Below are 20,495 nucleotides of genomic sequence, written 5' to 3'. Positions count from 1 at the left end.
CAGGACCGGTGTTGCAAGCAGGAGCAGGGCAGTGATTGTGCCCCTGTACTCAGCTCTGGTGAGGCTGCACCTGCAGTACTGTGCCCAGTTTTGGGCCCCTCACTGCAAGAAAGACATTGAGGCCCTGGAGCGGGTTCAAAGAAGGGCAACAAAGCTGGTGGTGGGTCTGGAGCACAGGGCTTATGAGGAGCAGCTGAAGAAACTGGGATTGTTCAGTCTGGAGAAGAGGAGGCTCAGGGGAGACCTCACTGCTCTCTATAACTTCCTGAAGGGAGGTTGCAGTGAGCTGGGGGTCGGCCTCTTCTCTCGTGTCATTAGTGATAGGACCAGGGGGAATGGCTTCAAGCTGTGCCAGGGGAGATTCAGGCTGGATGTTAGGAAATGCTACTTTTCTAAAAGAGTGGTCAGGCATTGGAGTGGGCTGCCCAGGGAGGTGGTGGAGTCACCGACCCTGGAGGTGTTCAAGGAACGTTTGGATTTTGTGTTGAGGGACATGGTGCAGTGAGAACTATTGGTGATGGGTGGATGTTGGACTGGGTGATCTTGTAGGTCTTTCCCAACCTTGGTGTTTCTGTGATTCTGTGATTCTGTGAGGTAGACTGCACTGCAGTATGTATTATATGCAAAAGAAAAAAAAAAAAAACATGTCAGTGGAAACATTTTACAAGTGATGTGCAGAAGCTAAAACTGCTTGGAGGAAAGACTCCAGACACAGCATCCTCTTTGAAACAGTGTGTTTGATCTGACCTGACACTTCCACAGTTCTTCACAAAGAACTTCTTGCCAGGTATTTTTTCTCTCTTCTTCATATAGGTTGTTAAGCAAAACAGTGCTAAGTTGCTACCTGGACAGCTTAGCTGTCATCTAGATAGATAGTAATGTTTATCCATGAGAAATTTGACCTAAGGTCTGTAGCATTCATATCTGAGTTATAAGCAGAATTATCATTACCATTTATGTAATTGATTCTATGCATCAATTCTAGCATGTTGATGATGTGGGGAGAGGATATTATCTTAAACCATTACCTCTTCTGTAATTGTGAAGAGGCCAGATGCACTTGACTGGGGTTCAGTTGTCTGAGATACTGTATAAACAGGATGAAAACATTGTTAACAGCTGAAATGTTTTACAACACAAAGCTAAGTGGTAACAGTGCAATAAAACTCTCAGAAAAATAGGAAACGAAGGTTAGTACTGTTGCATTAAGAAGCAGGAGTTCAGGATCCCTAACCACTGTGGAGAATTTAGGAAAAAGTGCAGTAGAAATGATTAAGCCAAAGTGTGAAGATGGACAATGCAATAGATGGTGGAATTTGTGTTGGGATTGTCTAATCCTTCAAGATTGTATGAGGGAACATAGGAAAATGGTGATCATATTCCTCAGCTTATGTATGTGTACTTATGTAAAGTGTCCAACATCTAAAGTGCTTCTGTGTGCTTAACTGTGGGAGAAAATAGCTCAGTGAAAGCACTGACCAATGTTTATTCATCTTTGTGACCATGAGTTGCAATCTGTGTTAACTTTGGACTGTTTGAACTAGCTTGATAGCAATATGGTATCAGCTGTCTGCTTTGTAGCCACAGCAAGCACAACTAAGAGAAGGAATCAATTTCTTCCTTGATTGTTCTGGACTCTTACAAAAACTAGTATTTTCCTTATTATCATGCAATGTTTTACTTATTGCTAAATAAAAATAGGATCTTCTTACATCAGGATTGGATACTCATCTAATGGTTTGTAAAATTATTTTAAGGGGAATTAAAAATGATCAGGTTTTATTTGCAAACTTAAGGCACATTTAAGCATATTGTGCAATTATTAGTGCTTTCCCAGCATTTAGCTTGCATGAATTCTGCTCAGATTATTACCTATCCTCTCATTTTCAGGAAGTATAACCTTGACTTAGGATTCCTATTTCTGGCTTCAGAAGTAGGAATGCAGGCAAGAATATGGTTAGAAACAAAATGCTACACTTTTTCTTCACCACATTATGATTCTTTCCCAACTCTTCTATCACTCTTTCCATGCATATTCAAAGAATCATAGAATCATTTAGGTTAGAAAAGTCCTCTAATATCATCCAGTCCAACCATCAACACATCACAACCATGCCCACTAGCCATGTCTCTCAGGGCCCCATCCGTATGTTTCAGAAGGAAGCCTGTGGCAAAAATGTTTCAATAATCCCAATAGATAACCATTTGGATGTGGTGCTCAGGGGCATGAGTTAGGGGAGGGTTGTTAGAGTTAGGGTAGTATGGTTAGGTTGCAGTTGGACTTGATGATCCTTAAGGCTCTTTCCAACCTGAGCAGTTCTATGATTCTGTGATAGATGACAAAACTATTGTTCTCATAGACATCAACTGTTCATTAAGTAATGTCAGTTCACACAGCATGTTTCCCCAAGTATTACATGAATGCAACAGTATTGGAAGCTTCAAAGTAACAGGAGACAGTCTTTTGATGTATTTTGCAATAATTTTCCTTTTCATCTTCATCTTCTAGTCATAACTACCATGAGAAAGAAATACATTGCTAGTCATAAATAGTATGAATCCTCATTCCATTTGCATGAATTTGCACAAATGAATGTTTCCTGGGATTGAGCAATGGGTTTGTAAATTAAGAGAATTTTCTCCCTGACCTTGTGTTCCAGATCTCTCAAATTTTTCCTCAAAAGAAGGCAAGCAGCTGATAATTCGCTTCTCTGTAGTAATCATAGCACATACATGATTTTGATTCTCCTTTCTATAACTCCTCTGAGTTGAAACAGACATTTTGTAGATATTCGTGCAATGGCTTAACCTCACTTTTTCAGCTCAGCTTTAATTGATTGGTAGCCAGTAAATTATCAGTTTACTGCCTTTCTTATTTCTGTCATACTATATGGACATATCTCTGAATCACAAAGTCAAAGCTTGGAATAATGTGAATTGTCTCCCTGTTGAAACTGTGGCTAATAAACTAGTTACATGTCACAAAAGCAGCACTTAAATATGTAGTTAAAATACATTGATATGCTTTATATACATATGCATACTAATCTATCAGATAAATATATCACAGAATTGTAGGGGTTGGAATGGATCTTGAGATCACGTAGCTCAACCGCCTGCTAAAGCAAGTTCCCTACATTAGGTTGCAGAGGAAAGCATCCAGCTGACTTTTGAGTACCACCAGAGGAGACTCCATAAGCTCTGGGCAGCCTGCTGCAGTGCCCTGAAATGCTCAAAGTAAAGAAGTTCTTTCTCGTGTTCGGGTGGAACTTCCTGTGTTCCAGTCTGTGCCCATTGCCCTTTGCTCTGCAACTGGGCACTATGGAAAAGAGCCTGGGCCCATCCACCAGCCACCCACCTGTAGATATTCGTAAGTATTGATAAGACCCACTCTCAGTCTCCTCCAGACTAAGTAGTCTTAGGTCTCTCAGCCTTACACATACGTTGTATACATATCCATATCTTTAAGTTTTTACATGTTTGGGCCAATTGTTGTTGCCAGTATTTTGCACCAAGTGCTGCCCTGTGCAGGATTGCTTTACCTGCAGTCTCTTTTTGCTGCTGACTGTCCCTGCTCTGCTCATTGGACTATGTTTGCCCAAGGTATCGTAAGGCAGTAGCCAAGCCAGAAAATTTTTGGAAAGAACAAATTGTTAATTTATCAAGTAACTGTTAATTTCAGAATTACAGTTCAATTCTTAGTGAATTGTTTATGAGGAGTAGTACTGATCATGAATGCCACCTTGTCAGTTTCCTGTACTTGAGAAACAAAAATATTTAACATTAGACACTCTAATTTATATTCAAAATATTTGCACAAACAGTAGTTAGTGGAATGGCCAAATACTTTTGTGTTATATTTTTCAATTAATGCCTGATTTGATCAGATTATTTTGCTCTGATGTGTTGAATGCAAACTGTTTTGCACTATCTCGTGCACTATCTCACTTTTGCTCTATGTATCTCTGCTTTGAGTGCAAAGCTCCATCTAGAGAAAGCCTAGAGTAATACTATAAATCATTTTCACCCAGACATGACCTTTAGAGGAGGGTGGTGTTGGCATTGTGTGGCGGGACACTGATTCTGAAAAGGATTTGACATGATTCTGGTCACCTTACTCTGAATGTACCTGCTTGAGCAGGTGTTGGACCAGATGGACCCAGAGTTACTTTCCAACCTAAACCACTCTGTGACTCTTTAATTCTGTGACTTGTAAGTCTTGGTAGATAACTGGTTGCATGTGATATTCCGGTGTGAGGCAGTAATTAAAGCATTTATTTAATACACTCATTATGTAAATAAATAAGGACGTCTCACAAAGGAGCAGGAGATGCTGATGAAGGTCTTCTGTTTGCTTCACCCATTTCTTCGACATGATAAGTGATCACTTGAATATATCCATTTATGGTGCCTACAATTAAAAAAAAAAAAGTTGATTCAGCAGACTGAGTAGAGAACTGGGATGTGTCCTGAAAATAGAATTTGTTTTGTTTAGCTCAACGGCAGGCAGACTGTAGAGTGAAGGGAGAACAAAACCTGGCACCTCGCTGAAACTCTCCCCTTGGACAGACACTAAGAGCTGTAGAATTCAGAGTGGGCAGGGAAGGGTGAGCCCAAAATCAGATAAATGGGTAAACTGTGTGAAATGAGTGCTAATTATTTTGGCTATATCATTATTGAGGCTTCATCTCTGTTAGTATTCTTTTCTTTCTTTTACATTTTTCCTTCTTTTGTTTTCTCTATAATAATTTAATCTGGAATAATAGTAATTCTTTGACTAAGCTGCTAAGTTAAGAATTCTTGACTTTGCAGACAAGATTTTCCTTTCTATAGCAACATTTGCAGTGCTGACAAAACTGGGTAAATTTTGACTGATCTTCCTTTGGTCATCAGTAAGATAATGAGTCACCATTTCCCTCCAGACCTTCAGGTCCAAAAGCTCTTATCCTACATCCATATATCTGACCCTTCCAGACTCCATTTATAATTTGAGCTTCCACAGTCACTAAATATCTTGCATTAGAGGATTCCACAACCGAGCTATTTGCTGAGTAAAAAAAAGGACTTTCTTCTTCATTTAAGATCTCTTGATAACAGAGCATTCAATTGGGAATATGTTACCTTTTGAGTTACCAGAAACAATGGACATCTTCACTGTGCTCAGTACGTCAGCTCCATCAGATCCCTGCATGTGAGCAAACTGAAGACCTTCTGTCTGTTCAGGTGTTGTTTTTTTTTGTTACAGATGGACATCTGCATTTTCCTGTATTTCTGACCACCCTTTTGCTTTTCTCTATGCTTTTTGTTTTATTATCTGTGAAGTTTATTTTTACAGCTGTCAGAAAACAGTACAAATTTCCACTCCCAAATAATTTTCCTCTGTCATTTCCAACAAGCAGTGATTATCTGTAGCTCTCTGGCTTGTGATGGTTCCTGCTGTAACTATAATCAAAACAGATAATATTTTCTCCGGTCCTTTGCTAACATTTACTCTTACAGATAAATCCAAAGTAATTCCATTGACGTCAGTGGCTCTACTTCAGATTGACATAGCTGAAACTGAAAACATAAATATGATAACATTAAGAACATCCTGTTTGAGGCAGGTTTTGTAGAAGATGTAATTTTATAAAAACAGAAAAAAAATAAATGTATCTTCAGATTGGAAGAAATTTGCAGTTAATACTGTTGAGGAAAAACCAAGAGAATGGTAGTGTGAGAGGCCATAGTTCTTAATTCTGTGGCTCATCACGTCTTTCCCATGACATGTTTGTAGGCCTTTAATCTGCAGCAGCTTCAATGTACATGGCTAAGGCTGGACATATTGCCGTTGATGTCATTAAATTTATACTCCAGAGATCTCATTCCCCTGTTAATAATAATGGCCCTCATCTAGACTATGTAGCAATTAAGTCCCATTACAGAGTTAAAAGCTGAAACAACAGGAACTGTTGTGCAAAGCCAAGCTCCGTGCAGAGCTGGGCTGGGAGCTCTGCTGTTGGACAGCTCAGTTTTCCCTGGATTCACCATTCCCTGGATTTTCATTTCATTACTAGTTTGAGGAGGAAACGGGGCCCTATATGGAATTCTATGCAAATGAAGAACAAAATGCAGGGTGCTGCACTTGGGTTGGAGCAATCCCAGGTATTTATAAAAACTGGGGGAAGAATGGCTTGAGAGCAGCTCTGCAGAGAAGGACTTGGGGGTCCTGGTAGATGAGAAGCTGGACATGGGCCAGCAGTGTGAACTTGCAGCCCTGAAGGCCAACTGTGTGCAGGGCTGCATTATAAAAGGGGTGGCCAGCAGGGAGAGGGAGGTGATTGTCCCCCTCTACTCGGCTCTTGTGAGGCCCCATCTGCAGAGCTGTGTCCAGGCCTGGGGCCCCCAGTACAAGAAAGACAGAAAGCTCCTGGAACGGGTGCAGAGGAGGGCCACTAAGATGATCAGAACGCTGGAAAGGTTGAGGGAACTGGGCTTGTGCAGCTTGGAAAAGAGAAGGCTCTAGGGAGACTTCATCGTCACCTTCCAATACTTGAAGGGAGCATATAAACAAGAGGGTGAACGGCTGTTTACGAGGGTGGACAAGGGGGAATGGTCTTAAACTGAGACAGAGGAGGTTTAGGTTAGATATTAGGAGGAAGTTTTTCGCTCAGAGGGTGGTGACACACTGGAACAGGTTGCCCAAGGAGGCTGTGGATGCCCCATCCCTGGAGGCATTCAAGGCCAGGCTGGATGTGGCTCTGGGCAGCCTGGTCTGGTGGTTGGCGACCCTGCACATAGCAGGAGATTGAAACTAGATGATCATTGTGCTCCTTTTCAACCCAGGCCATTCTATGATTTTATGATTCTATGAAAATGGAGAACTATTCAGGAAGGAATGCAGTAGACTGTTGTTAAATAGATGAAGACAGGGAGAACTGGGCTGGCAAAATAGGCTGGTAAAAGAAGTGTAAGAGCATTTGAGCAGATTGTAAAAAAGCTTGGAAAAAGCAGATTAGATGTAAGGTTATTTCCTGTAGAGAGGGAAAAAAAAGAGCCAAACAAATGAATGGCTGGACTTAGTACAGCACAGAAAAGTGACACAAATACAGTTTAAGACAGATCAGGCAGAGGCTTTATTAACTATCACAGTAGTGAGAGACCATTTGGATAGCAGCTTCTGCTCTGCTTCCTGTTCTCTGCCAAGTGATTGCAGAGACTTCACTTACATACTGCTTCAAAGAAAAGGGAGAGGTGAGGGGAAATCATTTCAATGCTAACAAAGCCAGGTGCACATCTGGAGATCTGGACATCCCTATGGAGATACAGTTCTTGGTGGAGGCTGTAGGAGTGGCACATGCAGCATTATCTTGACTGAGAAGTGACTGGGCTGGGAACTATCTGACTATGAGCTTTTAGACAAAAGAAATGAGAGAGAATGACAGCAAGACCTCTCAAATCTTAAGTATTAATAATTATACCGTCGCAGAAAAATGGTTTATGACTTTGTAATTTGCGAATGAGTGGATTGCACTGACTTATTTAGTATTTCTTTGTTGGTGATCTTCTTTCTTCCCCTACAGGAATTTCTTCAAGCGGTATTTGATCCTTGTGAACTTTAAGTACTCAGATTATAAAATGAATAGAATTCCTGAATCTTTTATCATTTTCTTTCTCGGGGGTGCGCCTCCCTGTACCCCCCCATGGCTCCTCTGAATTAGCAAAAGACCATAAATACTGTTTAATTTTTGGGAACAAATTAAGGAGTAAGAACAATTTGATTCTTTTTATCCTTTTTTTATATGCAGTGTGAATCTAAGTTATTTTTTCTTACATTTTCTGCGCATGCCATTTCTATCACAAGCATATCAACTTTGCTCTCTCAGAACATCACCCTGCATTTGATGAATTAGATTCAGTTTACCCAAAGCAGTGGGTAACGATGCTGATATGAAGCCAGAAGGAGTGGCGGACACATTAGAAGGCTGTGCTGCTATTCAGCAGGACCAGGACAGGCTGATGAGTTGGGTGGATGAAGTTCAGCAAGGACAAGTCAACTGGGGAGGAATAACTGTATGCACCAGTATAGCCTAGGGTGTGACCTGCTGGAAAAGAGCTCTGTGGAGAAGGACCTGGGTGTCCTGATGGACAACAGGTTGGCCATGAGCCAGCAGTGTGCCCTTGTGGCCAAGAATGCCAATGGTATCCTGGGGTGCATTAAAAAGAGCGTGGCCAGCAGGTCGAGGGAGGTGATCCTCCCCCTCTACTCTGCTCTGGTGCGTCTGGAGCACTGTGTCCAGTGCTGGACTCCTCAGTTCAAAACAGACAGGAAACTCCCAGAGAGAGTCCAGCAGAGGGCCACAAAGATGACTGGCTGCCTGGAGCATCTTCTGTATGATCAAAGGCTGAGAGCTGGGACTGTTGAGCCTGGAGAACAGAGACTGAGAGGTGACCTGATTTCTGATCATAAATATATAAAGTGTGCGAGTCAAATCAATGGGGGCAGACTCTTTTTGGTGTCAGGTAGCAATAAAATAATAGAATCATAGAATGACTCAGGTTGGACAAGACTTTAAACCACAACCTAACCATACTATCCTAACTAACAGCCCTCCACTAAATCTTGTCCCTGAGCATCACATTGGTTTTTAAACACATTCTGGGATGGTGACTCAACCACCTCCCTGGGGAGCCTATTCCAGTGCTTAAAAAAGAATAAGGGGCAATGGCAGAAACTGGAACACAAGATGTTCCTTACAAATACAAGGAAGAATTTCTTTCCTGTTAGAGTGACAGAGCACTGGAACAGGCTGTCTGGAAAGACTGTGGACTTTCTATCTCTGGAGATATTCAAGTCCCACCTGGATGCCTACCTGTGTGACCTGCTGCAGGGAACCTGCGTTAGCAAGGGGTTTAGACTCAATGGCCTTTAGAGTCCCTTCCAACCCCTACAGTTCTGTAATTGTGTGATTCTGTGATTCTGTGTAAAGGCTCAGTAATAGTCTCTAGGATAGGAACATTTTTACAGGAGTAAGGCTTATCTTTTATATGTGGATAGTCAAAGGACCCATGTTAATTGTAAATACTTTGCTCTCCAAACGCAGACTTAATTTGCTGCTCATTGTAGTGCAAAGCTTCATTTAGATATCTTTTTATGTATTTAACAGAACAGTCTTGCAGGCAAATGAAACTTCAAACCCCTACTGACACAAAATCTTATGTAATTACCCATATCTTTTTCTGTACGGCAGAGGAAGGAGCAGATAATATTTAAATAACCTAATGAACTTCCATGTCCTCAGGAGTATCATGTCCTCAGGAAATCATATGAACACTTACGCAGTAGAACAAAATGAAGAAGGAAGAGGCAGCAGTCCCTTGTTAAATTGTTCTTCTCTCTGATTTTCCTTTTAACAATGAATTGTATTGTAACTTCTGTGGGCATGTGGGATGGCTAGATGCACTGTACAACAGGGTGTAAACCAGTACAGAGTTTGCTGAGCTGTACCACTAGGTGGAGGCAGATATTGTACTGTTCGATCTAACAGACAGGATGAGGAGCAGACCGAATGTGAGGTGAGCCACCGACAGCTGTGTTCCCCAAAGCAGATGTCCTGTTGCATTAAGGGAACCACAACAAGAGCTTGGCAGGCAATGAGATGCCGCTGTCTGCTTAGTAAGTGTTGCCTTTGCCATCTCTGAGGCAGAAGATCCTGGTTCTTACTGGATTTCAGATGCTGTAGATGTGCTAGATGTGAATTCCTGCTTCTTGCAGCGATTCCTCCTTGGAGATAAAATAGTGCTCACTCCCATCTTGTGCTGGCCCTGATGCAGGGCAGACAGATTGTGTGCTTGCTGGAAAAGATCTTCAGATGTGTCCTATGATCAGGATGATCTTCCTAGGAATATACCTCTGAGTTTTTCATCTCAGTTCATATGGAAAGTAACTGCACACTAGAAAACATCTGTTTTCAGTCAAGTCTTTGTTCTCATGCCTTCCTCCTTTGTCAGTACAGTGGTTCCTCCAGTATGGTACATGGATTGTCCCATGAGACCTTAGGAATGACTCTTTCTAGCATCTTGCACAATTTCCTCTGATGAAGTCTGTCTCCCATGACTGTTTTCTCCTTTTCTGCTCAAAACAGGTGATCCTCCCACTGTATTTAGCATTTGTGCAGTCTCATCTTGACTATTGCATACAGTTCTGGGCCCCACAATATAAGAAGCATGTTAATATACTTGAAAGCATCTAGAAGAGGGCAGCAAAGCTAATGACAGGTCTGGAGCACACATCCTGTGAAGAGGACACCTGGATTGTCCAATCTGGAGGAGGCCAAGATCTCACTGCTCTATGCAGCTCCCTGAGGAGTGGAAGCAGGTGCCAAGCTCTGCTCGTGGAACTGATGGCAGGATGGGAATGATACAGAGCTGTGCCAGGGGAGGGCTGGCCATTAGGAAACATTTCTTTACTGTGAGGATAGTTAAACACTGGAACAGGCTTCCTAGAGAGGTAGTTGATTGCCTGCGCCTGTGGTTGATCGAGAGGCATTTGTACAATGTCCTCATTAATGTGCTTTAAATTTTGGTTAGTCCTAAAGTTATTGGGAAGTTGGACTCACTGATCTTCGAAGATTCTATCTAACTGAACCATTCCATTCCATTCCATTCCATTCCATTCCATTCCATTCCATTCCATTCCATTCCATTCCATTCCATTCTATTTGAAGCATCCAGGATCAGGTTGAGATCAACAAAGGACATGATTTATCTCTATATTTCCTGTGCGACCTTGGCCAAGAGAATGGGCTACTTTCTGTCTGCATCAAACCTTTTCAGGATCCCTCAGTCACTATCCACTGTGGTGGCCATTTCTTTTCTTCAGGCATTCCTCTTTTCTTCAGCTGGAAAGATTTTTTAGCTAATCTTTCTCTTCAGCCATGCAATCTGCCATGCTGCCTTTGGAAGGAGTTATGAATACAGTGTTCACCTTTCTTCCTGTGTGATGATGGTGTGTGAGAAGAAGTGGCTAGGGCTGTTTTGACAGCGTGGAAGCCTTATGTGGCTCACCTCACTGGGGCCCAGAGGACAGCTGCTCCTAAAGTCTCTACTTTAGAAGAAAATTTATCCTGAAAGATGAAGGGGACCAGGAAGGCTGGATGCTCCTCAAGTAGGAAGACTTGAAGGCTCAGGAGCAGGCTGTCCCTGAGTGCTGTAAGATGAGCTAGAGGATGAGATGTGGATGAACATGGAGCTTTTGCTGAGACTCTGGGAAAACAAGAAGGGGGCTAAGAAGAATGTCCATCATTTTCTGGATGTGGTGGGAAATATGACCACTGAGGATAAGGAAAAGGCTGAAGTTCTCAGTGCCTTCTTTACGTCTGTCTTTAATAGTCAGACCAGTTATCCTCAGGGTACCCCTTGACCTCAAAGTCTGCGACGTGGAGCAGAATAAACCCTCCACAATACAGGAGGAGACAGAGACCCACTTCTCCACTGGCATGGGTTCAGTTGTCAGCTGGATTTAAGAAGACCAAGTGTGCCAGTAATGCCTCCTACATTATGATGTTGACCCTTGATGGTCAGAGGCAGATGGTGGTATGGCAATCGCATTACACTGTGTGGCCGTGTGATAGATGGCAGCAGAGGGGCAGTGTACATGGAAGTACATGGAAGTGCCTTTGAAGCAAAGGTGTATCACTGAATTCTTCCATGTGGTGAAAATTGCACCTACTGACATTCTTTGATGCCTTGAATGTTTTGGATACCAAGCACTGGGTGTGAGCACAGTGATGCAGTGGGTGATGTGTTTCAGCACTGGTGACAGTGACATGAAAGACAAGCTACATTGTGATGGCCATGAAGATTTTTACAAGCGTGACATGCAAGCTCTGGTTCACCTCTTGTGAAAATTATAGCTAATTGTGGTGACCATGTTGAAAAATATTCTTTTGTAGCTGAGCATTTGCTCCATCAAATAATGTTACTGTGCTTTCCGTATCTGTAGTAGTTTCTCTGTAAATAAATAGGAGTCATTACTTTTAGAGCAACCAACATAGTTCCTTTTTTTCTCTTTGGTATCTGTGAAACAACATTGGATCCACTGAGATACAGCTGGTTTTCCTGAGACACAGCTTAACTAAGTTGGTCAAGCATCCCCAGAGGCTGTGGAGCTCACCAGTTCCTTTCTGCAGTCTTTTATGCAGTCTGGGACCTGACCTTCTGGGACTTTCTGTTTTTCTCTTACATTGAGATCTGTGCCTTCAGGAGAATGTCCAAATAGTCCCAGATACTTCATCTTTGAGTTTCAGATATAAGAAATGTCTGGTAACTGATAGGAGTGCTTTCAAACTTTTGACTTAACAGATCCGAGAAACTTCTCTGAGGGAAAAGCACCTCAAGGAAAATACTTCACACCCTATGTTAATATCATCTCGACACTCTAGATGTCTCAGCGATCTACTTCATCCGTTACTTTTGGAGAAATGCTGGGAAATCTGTCATTTTGCAAAGGTGCTGAAGTAGAAGCAGCATTTTCTCCACAAGAGGGAACACAAGAACTCCTAGTGGAAAGAGTTTTTGTCTTGTACCATTTTAACCTGATGAATGGAGGAAGAAAATCTCAAGTGTTTGTACATCAGTGCCTGCCTGCAAAGCTGTACTTGTAGAACCCTTCCCATCTCATCTTATGACTGAGCCCAGTGGAGACTTTGAGATTTCTCAGGTAGTGCTCAGGGAGCCGGGGAGCCGTGGCCATTTTGTCCTGGGATTTGAGAGATGTTGATGCATCTCCCTGTGTCATTTGAGCCCTTCAGTTATGGCAGGAAGACAGGCCCACCCTGCAGCACAGAACAGCTCAGGTGCCCCAGGACAACGGCTCCAGCAGAGAGAAGGTGGTCCCAGGGCTCTGGAAACACTGTGCTTGGATTTATGTGAGCCATACAGTAAGCACGCTGTGATTCTGATGATTCAGTAGCAGAGACTGAGAAGGGATGGAACATGTTTGGGAACTGGAACCATGAAGAGGGCTTGTAAATCTAGCAGTAGTTGCACACAGGCTCTTTTTGGTACCCACACCTCTATTCAGGAGAATATTTTTCTGTCTAATATGTCTGTAGAAGTTCTTCAATACACCATTGAAATGCCAGAAGGAAAAAAAAAACACAACAACACAACAAACAACAAGCATTAGTTAACAAAGTATACAAGATGTTTGATTTTTTTTATTGTCACATGAAATTGGATAACGTGTAAACAGATCATGAAAAGTTCAAAGTGATGCTTAGACGTGTAATTAGCCAGAGCATTTAAATGGTTTTGGAACACCAAAACTACCAGATCTGAATTCTTAGGTTTTTTTGAAACACCTTCTTCAAGAGTTTGCTGACCTTCTCCCTGTGGGAAAGAAACATGAAACGTAGAGACAATGCTGGAAATAGACAACACAAATAATTATGTTTTATTTCCAGTGTTCCTCTACAGTGCCCGATGAAAATGGTGCCTAAAGGAAGTAAACCACGGCAAAGTTTATCCCATGAGATCTGTTCCAGCTATGCTCCACTATTACTTCTGAGTAGTTTCTGCTTTCACTCATCTGTCCCATTGACTTGGTTAGTGGGTTGGTATTGTTTTCCCAGGGAGCAATACTGTACTCAGCCAATATCCCCACTTGCTGAAATAGCTCATTTACAAAGTAAGGTCTATAGGACGTGTCTGGCAATGCACAGGTGTGCAGGAAGACAGTGTGCCAGGCTGCTGCACTGCCTCTTCATCAGCTCTTGGTTGCAATGGGGGCATGTTACAGAACAGATACAGTGCATACAGCAATATTTTTTTTTCCTGAGATTTACTCCTTTCTTTCTTTTTGGTAGTACAAGGAAGCCTCTGCAATCAGGGAGAGTGAGACCTATACACTGGTAGGTTTTATCTTGAAAATCAAGTGAATTTACCATATAACTTCTGAATTCCTCGCCTATCATCCTGAGGAAGTGTGAAGGTTTCTGGGTTCACATAGGAGTAGAGAGGATACATCAGGGCTCCACGGACATTTGAGTGGGCGAGTCCCAAAGAATGGCCAAATTCATGAGCAGCAACAAGGAACAAATTAACTCCTGCAGCATAAAAGCATGGAAAAGTATGTTAAAGGTTGGGCATTTCTTTTTAACATATAAAGAATCCTAGCAGCAGGAGAATTTGTGTCTTTCATTCAGTTGAACTGAAGCATTGAAGTTTTGATTATTTATTACTGAATTTTCTCATTTAATTGTAATATTTTAATAAAAAATATTGCTTACCCCTTTCATACACACATAGAGACTCAGTCTCTTTCCCCCTCTGATTTAAATCAACCCACTCCTACAAGCAAGTTATTATGTCTCTTCATAAGTTAAGCAGATCGTGATCCTTGCTTAGCCTGCTTTGAAATACAGACAGAACAAGCATTATGTAACTGCTAATAATAAGCAAACACAAGGACTTAGGCTGTTGAAAAGAAGGAAAGGTTGATACTGAAGCGGTGATGAAGCATGAAGTGTTATGGAAAATATTTCCTGTGGCTGTGTTCTTGTGACACAGATATGCAACGTTTGCTCTTTCCCTTTCATAAAGACAAGTGAATTTTACCTTGATTGTATTTTGACCACCTTTCATCATCGTCAAAATGAGCATCTCCACCTAGCCCCTCTCCAGGTTCAAAAGCATGAGCTAATGTGCCACCTCTGCCATCAAAGGGATATCCGTCACCATGCTCTGCATTGGAAAAGAAAGAAATGTCATCAGACAGCATGAGCTCTAATGCTCACACTCAGCAAACCAAAGTATGTTGCTTGTTTGTGCTACCTTTTTTTCATTATTCTTAAAAAAAAAAAAAAAAAAAAAAAAAAAAAAAAGCTATAATAGCAAATTTGTGAAAATGGGCAGCAAGGCTTTAGGAAACACTCTCCAAATTCCTGACTTAAATCCAAGAACTAAACTCGAGTATTGGAACTTCTGCATGCATGGAACTTCTGCATGGACAGCTGAGCCTTTGCCGGAAACCTGTTTCTGAAGCAGCATCCAGTGTTTATTTCAGAATAAATCCTTAATGGCAGATGTTATAAGCCCCTGAATGTTTTTATTGTAGATCAGTGCTGTGCAGTGTAAGTTTTAAACACTCACTTGTACTGACTGTAGTGGAAGCCAATTGTTTGGAGTACAGAAAACTGTGTATCTGAATAGCTAAGTTCTTTTCTACCCAGTCTTAGTATGATCTATTAGCTACTGCTATCACAGTGTCTGTGGGATGCTACCAATTCCTGCATGGAGAACCTACAGGACAGGATATTTGTACCAAATCTGAAAATGTTCCCCTCCCACTGAGAGATCTCTGACCACAGTGAGAATTTCTGGGGTACTGAATATGAATATGTGTCCTTTTCCTCAGACCAAAAGGCATGGACTGTGAGGCAGAGCTGGCACAGGCAGAAGAGACCGAGTCCTACTGTGTGACAAGGGGTTAAAACTTAAACCAGCTTGCAGAATCCTTGCTCACATTGACAAGCCCATCAATAGACTCCTCCTAGCAACACACTGCCCAGGAACAAAGCAGGGGCTAGGCATGTTTGGTGTTTATATGCTATTATCTGTGATGTAAACCAGCTGTCTGATCTTCACTTCCCGTTGCTGGAGATCCAATAAATATCATCAATGGCTCTATAAAACAAGTCAGCTGGCCTTAAAGTAGGCGTTCAGTTTGGGTATACTGAGTCAATTTAGTGCCTGTGTAAGTAAAAATATGCCCGTGTTTACATATTAGCCTGAATCACATATGGGCATCATAAGTGGCCCTAATGGTCATCCCCATTTAGCATGCTCTGTCTTGCACCTGTGATCTTAGACTCCACCAGTGAGATTCCTTCTAGAAGAAGATCAGTGAGAAGATCCTCTCTGGCACCAATGCAGTGAGGTTGGAACAGGCTGCCCATGGAGGCTGTGGGTTCTCCTTCTCTGGAGATATTCAAGACCCATCTGGACACCTACCTGTGCAGTCTGCTGTAGAGAGCCTGCTTTGCAGGGGGTTTGGATTAGCTGATATCTAGAGATCCTTTCCAACCTCTACAGTTTTGTGATTCTGTGAACCCTGATGCACCCCAGCTTGCATAAGGTGTTCAGTCCAGGTTACCGAACTGGAGCTAGACCAAAGTGAAGCTGCCTGAACCTGCCTAAATGCTTTGTGGACGCTGGGTCTTCAGCACCAGCTGTTTTCCTCTACACACGTCTTCTAATTTGTTTGGTTTGCACTGATTGTCAAGGCAGACGGTCACTGAACATCTAAAATTGAATGTCTCAGTTTGGAGTTTGGAGTTTGAATTCTCCTTCCGTTTCACAACTATAAATCCTAAGGGATTTTCTAATGCTTACATGGGAGTTAAAATGATTCATTACACATAAAATCGGTGGCATGATAAAGGGAAGATAAACTTACTGGTAATTCCAAACTTGCTATTCTTTCCTAAGCCTCTGGTTATAAGAATGCATGCTGTAAATCAGGCAAAGAGCACTGAATTTTAAAAATTATATAGTCTCACCACGACGTGCAAATTTAATCATGATGTCTGCGTGTCCCCTGGTGACTCTTTTGAAGTTCAGTGGAGTCACATCGCTCCATACCATCAAAGCCCTTCTAATTGCATCATTCACATATTCTTGGGGTAGGTCAGGTGTGTAATTAAGAATCCTAACAGCAAAAGGAAACAGACAGATGACATTTAAGCTGTGAAGGAAACCTGTAAATTTAAGCTCAAAACAAATCCTTTCTCCATAAAATCTTGACCACCACTAACTTGTAAGTCAGGTATTTCTTATTCCATCGTGGACTTCCAGAAAATGTTTGGTAATCTGCTACATCAGGGATTCCACATCTGGGCTGTTCCATTATGTTTTTTGTTTCTGCATTTAATTTTCCCGTTACAGTCAGGTGGAAATACTTCTGCATTTCTTTAATCCTCTCTTCTAGGCTGATGGCAGGGTGTTTTTCAAGAAGTGGAAAGAATTTGTTAAGATATGTCTGGAAAAAGAAAAGGAAAACAAAAATTAGTATTTATACCTGTGATCTTTCAGCAACTGCATTTTACATTTGATTGACTTGCTCCATTGTCCTGCACTCATGGTTAGTTTGGATGCATTTTTTTTTGTCCCATTTCAGTTTAACAAATGGTATTTTCTTTGTAGTACAGATTAATGTACATGAAAAGAGTTGAACAGCAGAACATTGTTCTTTGTTCATTGTTCAAGCAGTTCTTTCAAGCAAATGCAATTTACTGAGTATTCAAATACACAGAGCTCCAAAATAGCATAAAAATATTTTTATAATCTTTAAAAATGATATGTCCCACTATTTACCAGTTGGAACTCATCTCTTTTGCAATTTAGACTTAGGCTGTCTAAGCCAGTCAGCAAGTTTAAGTAGTTCTATGTCACCTCTGCAAAAATTAAGAGCAGATAATATAAAAAGACAGGAAAGGAATGTAGAAGTTAAGTAAAAAATCAGGCTATTCATGATGCAGTTACGTTGCCTCCCTGGTAACATACCTGTGCAATGTTTAAGTCTGTGTTGCTCCATAATGCTGGTTTAAGTGGTACTGGAAAAGGAAGGCTCTGAGGTAGGAGAATGGCAGCACAAAGTAGGAGGTATTGCATGGTGACCAGCATTGCCAAAGAGCCTCACTGCTGCAGAAAGTGTTAGGCTTTCTGTCTCCCCAGACCAGAGCTAAGATGCTTATATAGATCCTGTGAGCTCCATGCAGCAATCACAGACGTGACTCAGTTTTTGGTGGTATAAATGTAATGGCATCGCTATTCTAAGAAATAAATGAAAGCATGTTAAACAAATACTCCCTTTGACTTCCCTGTTGATGTCATGTCACAGCTAGCAGCCAGCTTTGGCTCTCTCTATTCATATTATTCTAGAAGTGAAACCACAGGGTTGCACAGTTCACTTTCTGTAACTTAATCAATACAGTCACTGTATAATCACTTCTTACTGCATTTCCCTCAAAGTTCCTTATACACAGAGACAGTTTTGCACCACTTTGGTCTGACAGCTTGCCTGTGTTGATGCAGAAGGCAGAGATGAGATGAATGGGTGTGCTATATCACCTGAGAAGAATATGTAAAAGCCTTCAAGAAAAAAGGAGTTTATCCTAACAAGTATGTAGCCATCTTCTACCTCCATCTTTACCTGGAGGTCCATGGCGAAGGAAACCACTGCTGAGGAGGGCAGAGACCACTTGCTTGGTCCCTTGAGATCAACACTGTCTCAGCTGCACTCCACAAAGCCCCACTGGAAGTGATGAGTTTTGAGAACTGCAAGCAGTTCTGACTTGTGATTTTTTTCAGGCTGTGCATTTTTGTGACAGTGTTAGCACTAATCCAGAAGGAATTGCACTTAAAAGAGAAAATACTGTTACTGCTTCTCACACAGGACAGCTCATGTGGGCATAAGTGAACGCCTATGGAAGAGTTTCTGTGTTACTGTTTTAATTCACTATACTTCTGGTTGATTAGAAAAACTTCTGATTTCAGAGGGAGAGAATCTGTACCAAAAAGGACTGATGAATTATGTAGGAGAACTTCATTGCACATCTGAAATAGCTGTCAAAAGCACTGTGTCTTCATATGATCACTTCTGAACATTCTGGTAGGCCTATAGGAAATGTGAATTTTGAAATTGGAAAACTTGATGACAAAAGGTGATTTACTTCTAGAAGCAGGTTTCTCTTCCTCCTCAACAACTGACTTTATGCCTCATTGTGGAAATCAAGTAGAATCTGGACCAGGGCCTGGGTTTCAGGTGAGATGTGTTGAAGCCTCCTTGAGTCCTGTGAGTCTTGGGTGCGGTGCTGATTAAATTCCCCACATACTTCAGAAGAATTTGAAGCCCCATTTCAATCAACAGACTGTTGAAAAACTCTCTTGTATCTTTTGAATCTTTAAGTGGGCCGTGGCCACAGCTGAAAATTAGAGTTTAAGCATGAAAGCTTGCTGAGAAAGGACAGACTTGATACTCCATTTTATTTTCTCCTCAAAATTTGTCAACCCTCTTCCTTTTTGATAGAAATATAGAATCATAGAACCACCAAGATTGGAAAAGAGCTACAAGATCATCCAGTCCAATAATCCATCTATCACTAATACTTCTTTTTTTCCTTTTGTTTCAAAAAAAAGAGAAGATTTCAGTGAACATGGCACTAAAATCGAAACAAAGATCTTTCAATGAAAATGAAGTCATTTTGGGGGGGCTCAAAATCATTGGAAATAAATCTGATACTAATAAGATCAATATAAAAAAAGAAATTGATGTTAATTCTATGATGTGTCTGTGTGAATTTTACATGTTGTCTTTTTACCTTCGTTTTAAATTACAAAAAATGTTGTGGGTTGGGAAAAACCATTTCCTGCCCAATCATCATAGTCACAGCATTTACATTCAGCAGAGAACCTATGCTTGTGACAGTGAGTGGAGGTAGGAAGTTCAAGGAGGTTGGAAGAAATACTGGCTACAGGAACTGTCCACACAGTGAAAATGGAAGTGCACCATGATGTATAAAAATCAATTGAGGAGGTTTGGAATAATGCTATTGAAACACTTACACCCTGTCTTTTTTTGAGGTGAGTAACTGCTGTGAACAAGGACACTACATGAAACTATGTCCTTTGAAGAGCCTTTTGATGAGCATCAGAGTCCTTGTGGTCTAGGGAAAAAAATAGATACAGCTATCAAGACCTGAGTCTCCTTTGGACATGGGCAGTTTTGTGCTCTGCAGTGGGATGAAAAAAGGAAGTAAAACTGAATGATTCAGTGGTGAATGATCTTTGTTTCATGGTCATTTGTTTCACGATACTCAGCTGGATTCTGGCTAACCTGAATGTGGCCAAAAATGGAGTTGATGTATATCAAGAGTTGCTAAGTTGTCTTTGTGAATGCACTGGGTCTGACTGGGGTATGGTTAGCTTTATTTGTAGCAGACTATATGATTTTTGGATTTGTGCTTAAAAGTGTTGATCAGTGCTTTGTGTATTGGTCAGCAGTGCTTGTAAAAGAGCAAAGCTTTCTCTTTCCCCTACTGAATAGGATGGTGGTGGACAAAAAGCTAGGAAAGGACACAGCTAGGACAGCTGATGTGAATTTGCTGGAGAGATATCCTGTATGATATAATATCATGTTCACAAATAAAATTGGGCTAGCAGAAGAAGAAAGTGGAGGGGAAAGCAGAATTCTGAGTTGGCAATCTCTTGGAGACTGGTTTGACATCAATCTGCTTGAGGGAGGTGATGAGGGATTGCCTTGACATCATTTTTTTCTGTTTTCCACCTAATTATTCACTTATTAAATTGCTATTTTTATCTCAATCAATGAGTTTCTCTGATTTTGCTCTTTGTATTATTTCATGCGTTCCACTGCAGATGGGGAGTGAGCCATCAGTTGTGTAGAGATTAGTTTGTGGCCATGGACAACACACTGCAATGGAGAACAGGCAAAA

General features: G+C 41.4%; 1 protein-coding gene across 1 annotated transcript; it reads right to left on the bottom strand.

Moving 5' to 3' along the window:
- Positions 1–13,243: 13,243 nt before the first annotated feature.
- On the bottom strand, positions 13,244–17,692 carry MMP7 (matrix metallopeptidase 7). The gene is made up of 6 exons (XM_042839051.1): positions 17,545–17,692; positions 16,797–17,020; positions 16,542–16,690; positions 14,599–14,724; positions 13,926–14,087; positions 13,244–13,371 (listed from the first exon to the last, which is right to left on the bottom strand). The coding sequence occupies exons 1-6, from the start codon at positions 17,662–17,664 to the stop codon at positions 13,349–13,351; spliced, it is 804 nt and encodes a 267-aa protein (XP_042694985.1). The 5' UTR covers positions 17,665–17,692; the 3' UTR covers positions 13,244–13,348.
- Positions 17,693–20,495: the final 2,803 nt, after the last annotated feature.

Source organism: Centrocercus urophasianus, unplaced genomic scaffold (genome assembly GCF_019232065.1).
Source record: "Centrocercus urophasianus isolate 14NV4802_14NV808 unplaced genomic scaffold, USGS_Curo_1.0 seq_9, whole genome shotgun sequence".
In the NCBI taxonomy this organism is placed as follows: Eukaryota; Metazoa; Chordata; class Aves; order Galliformes; family Phasianidae; genus Centrocercus; species Centrocercus urophasianus.
This window is presented reverse-complemented; position numbering and strand designations above follow the sequence as displayed.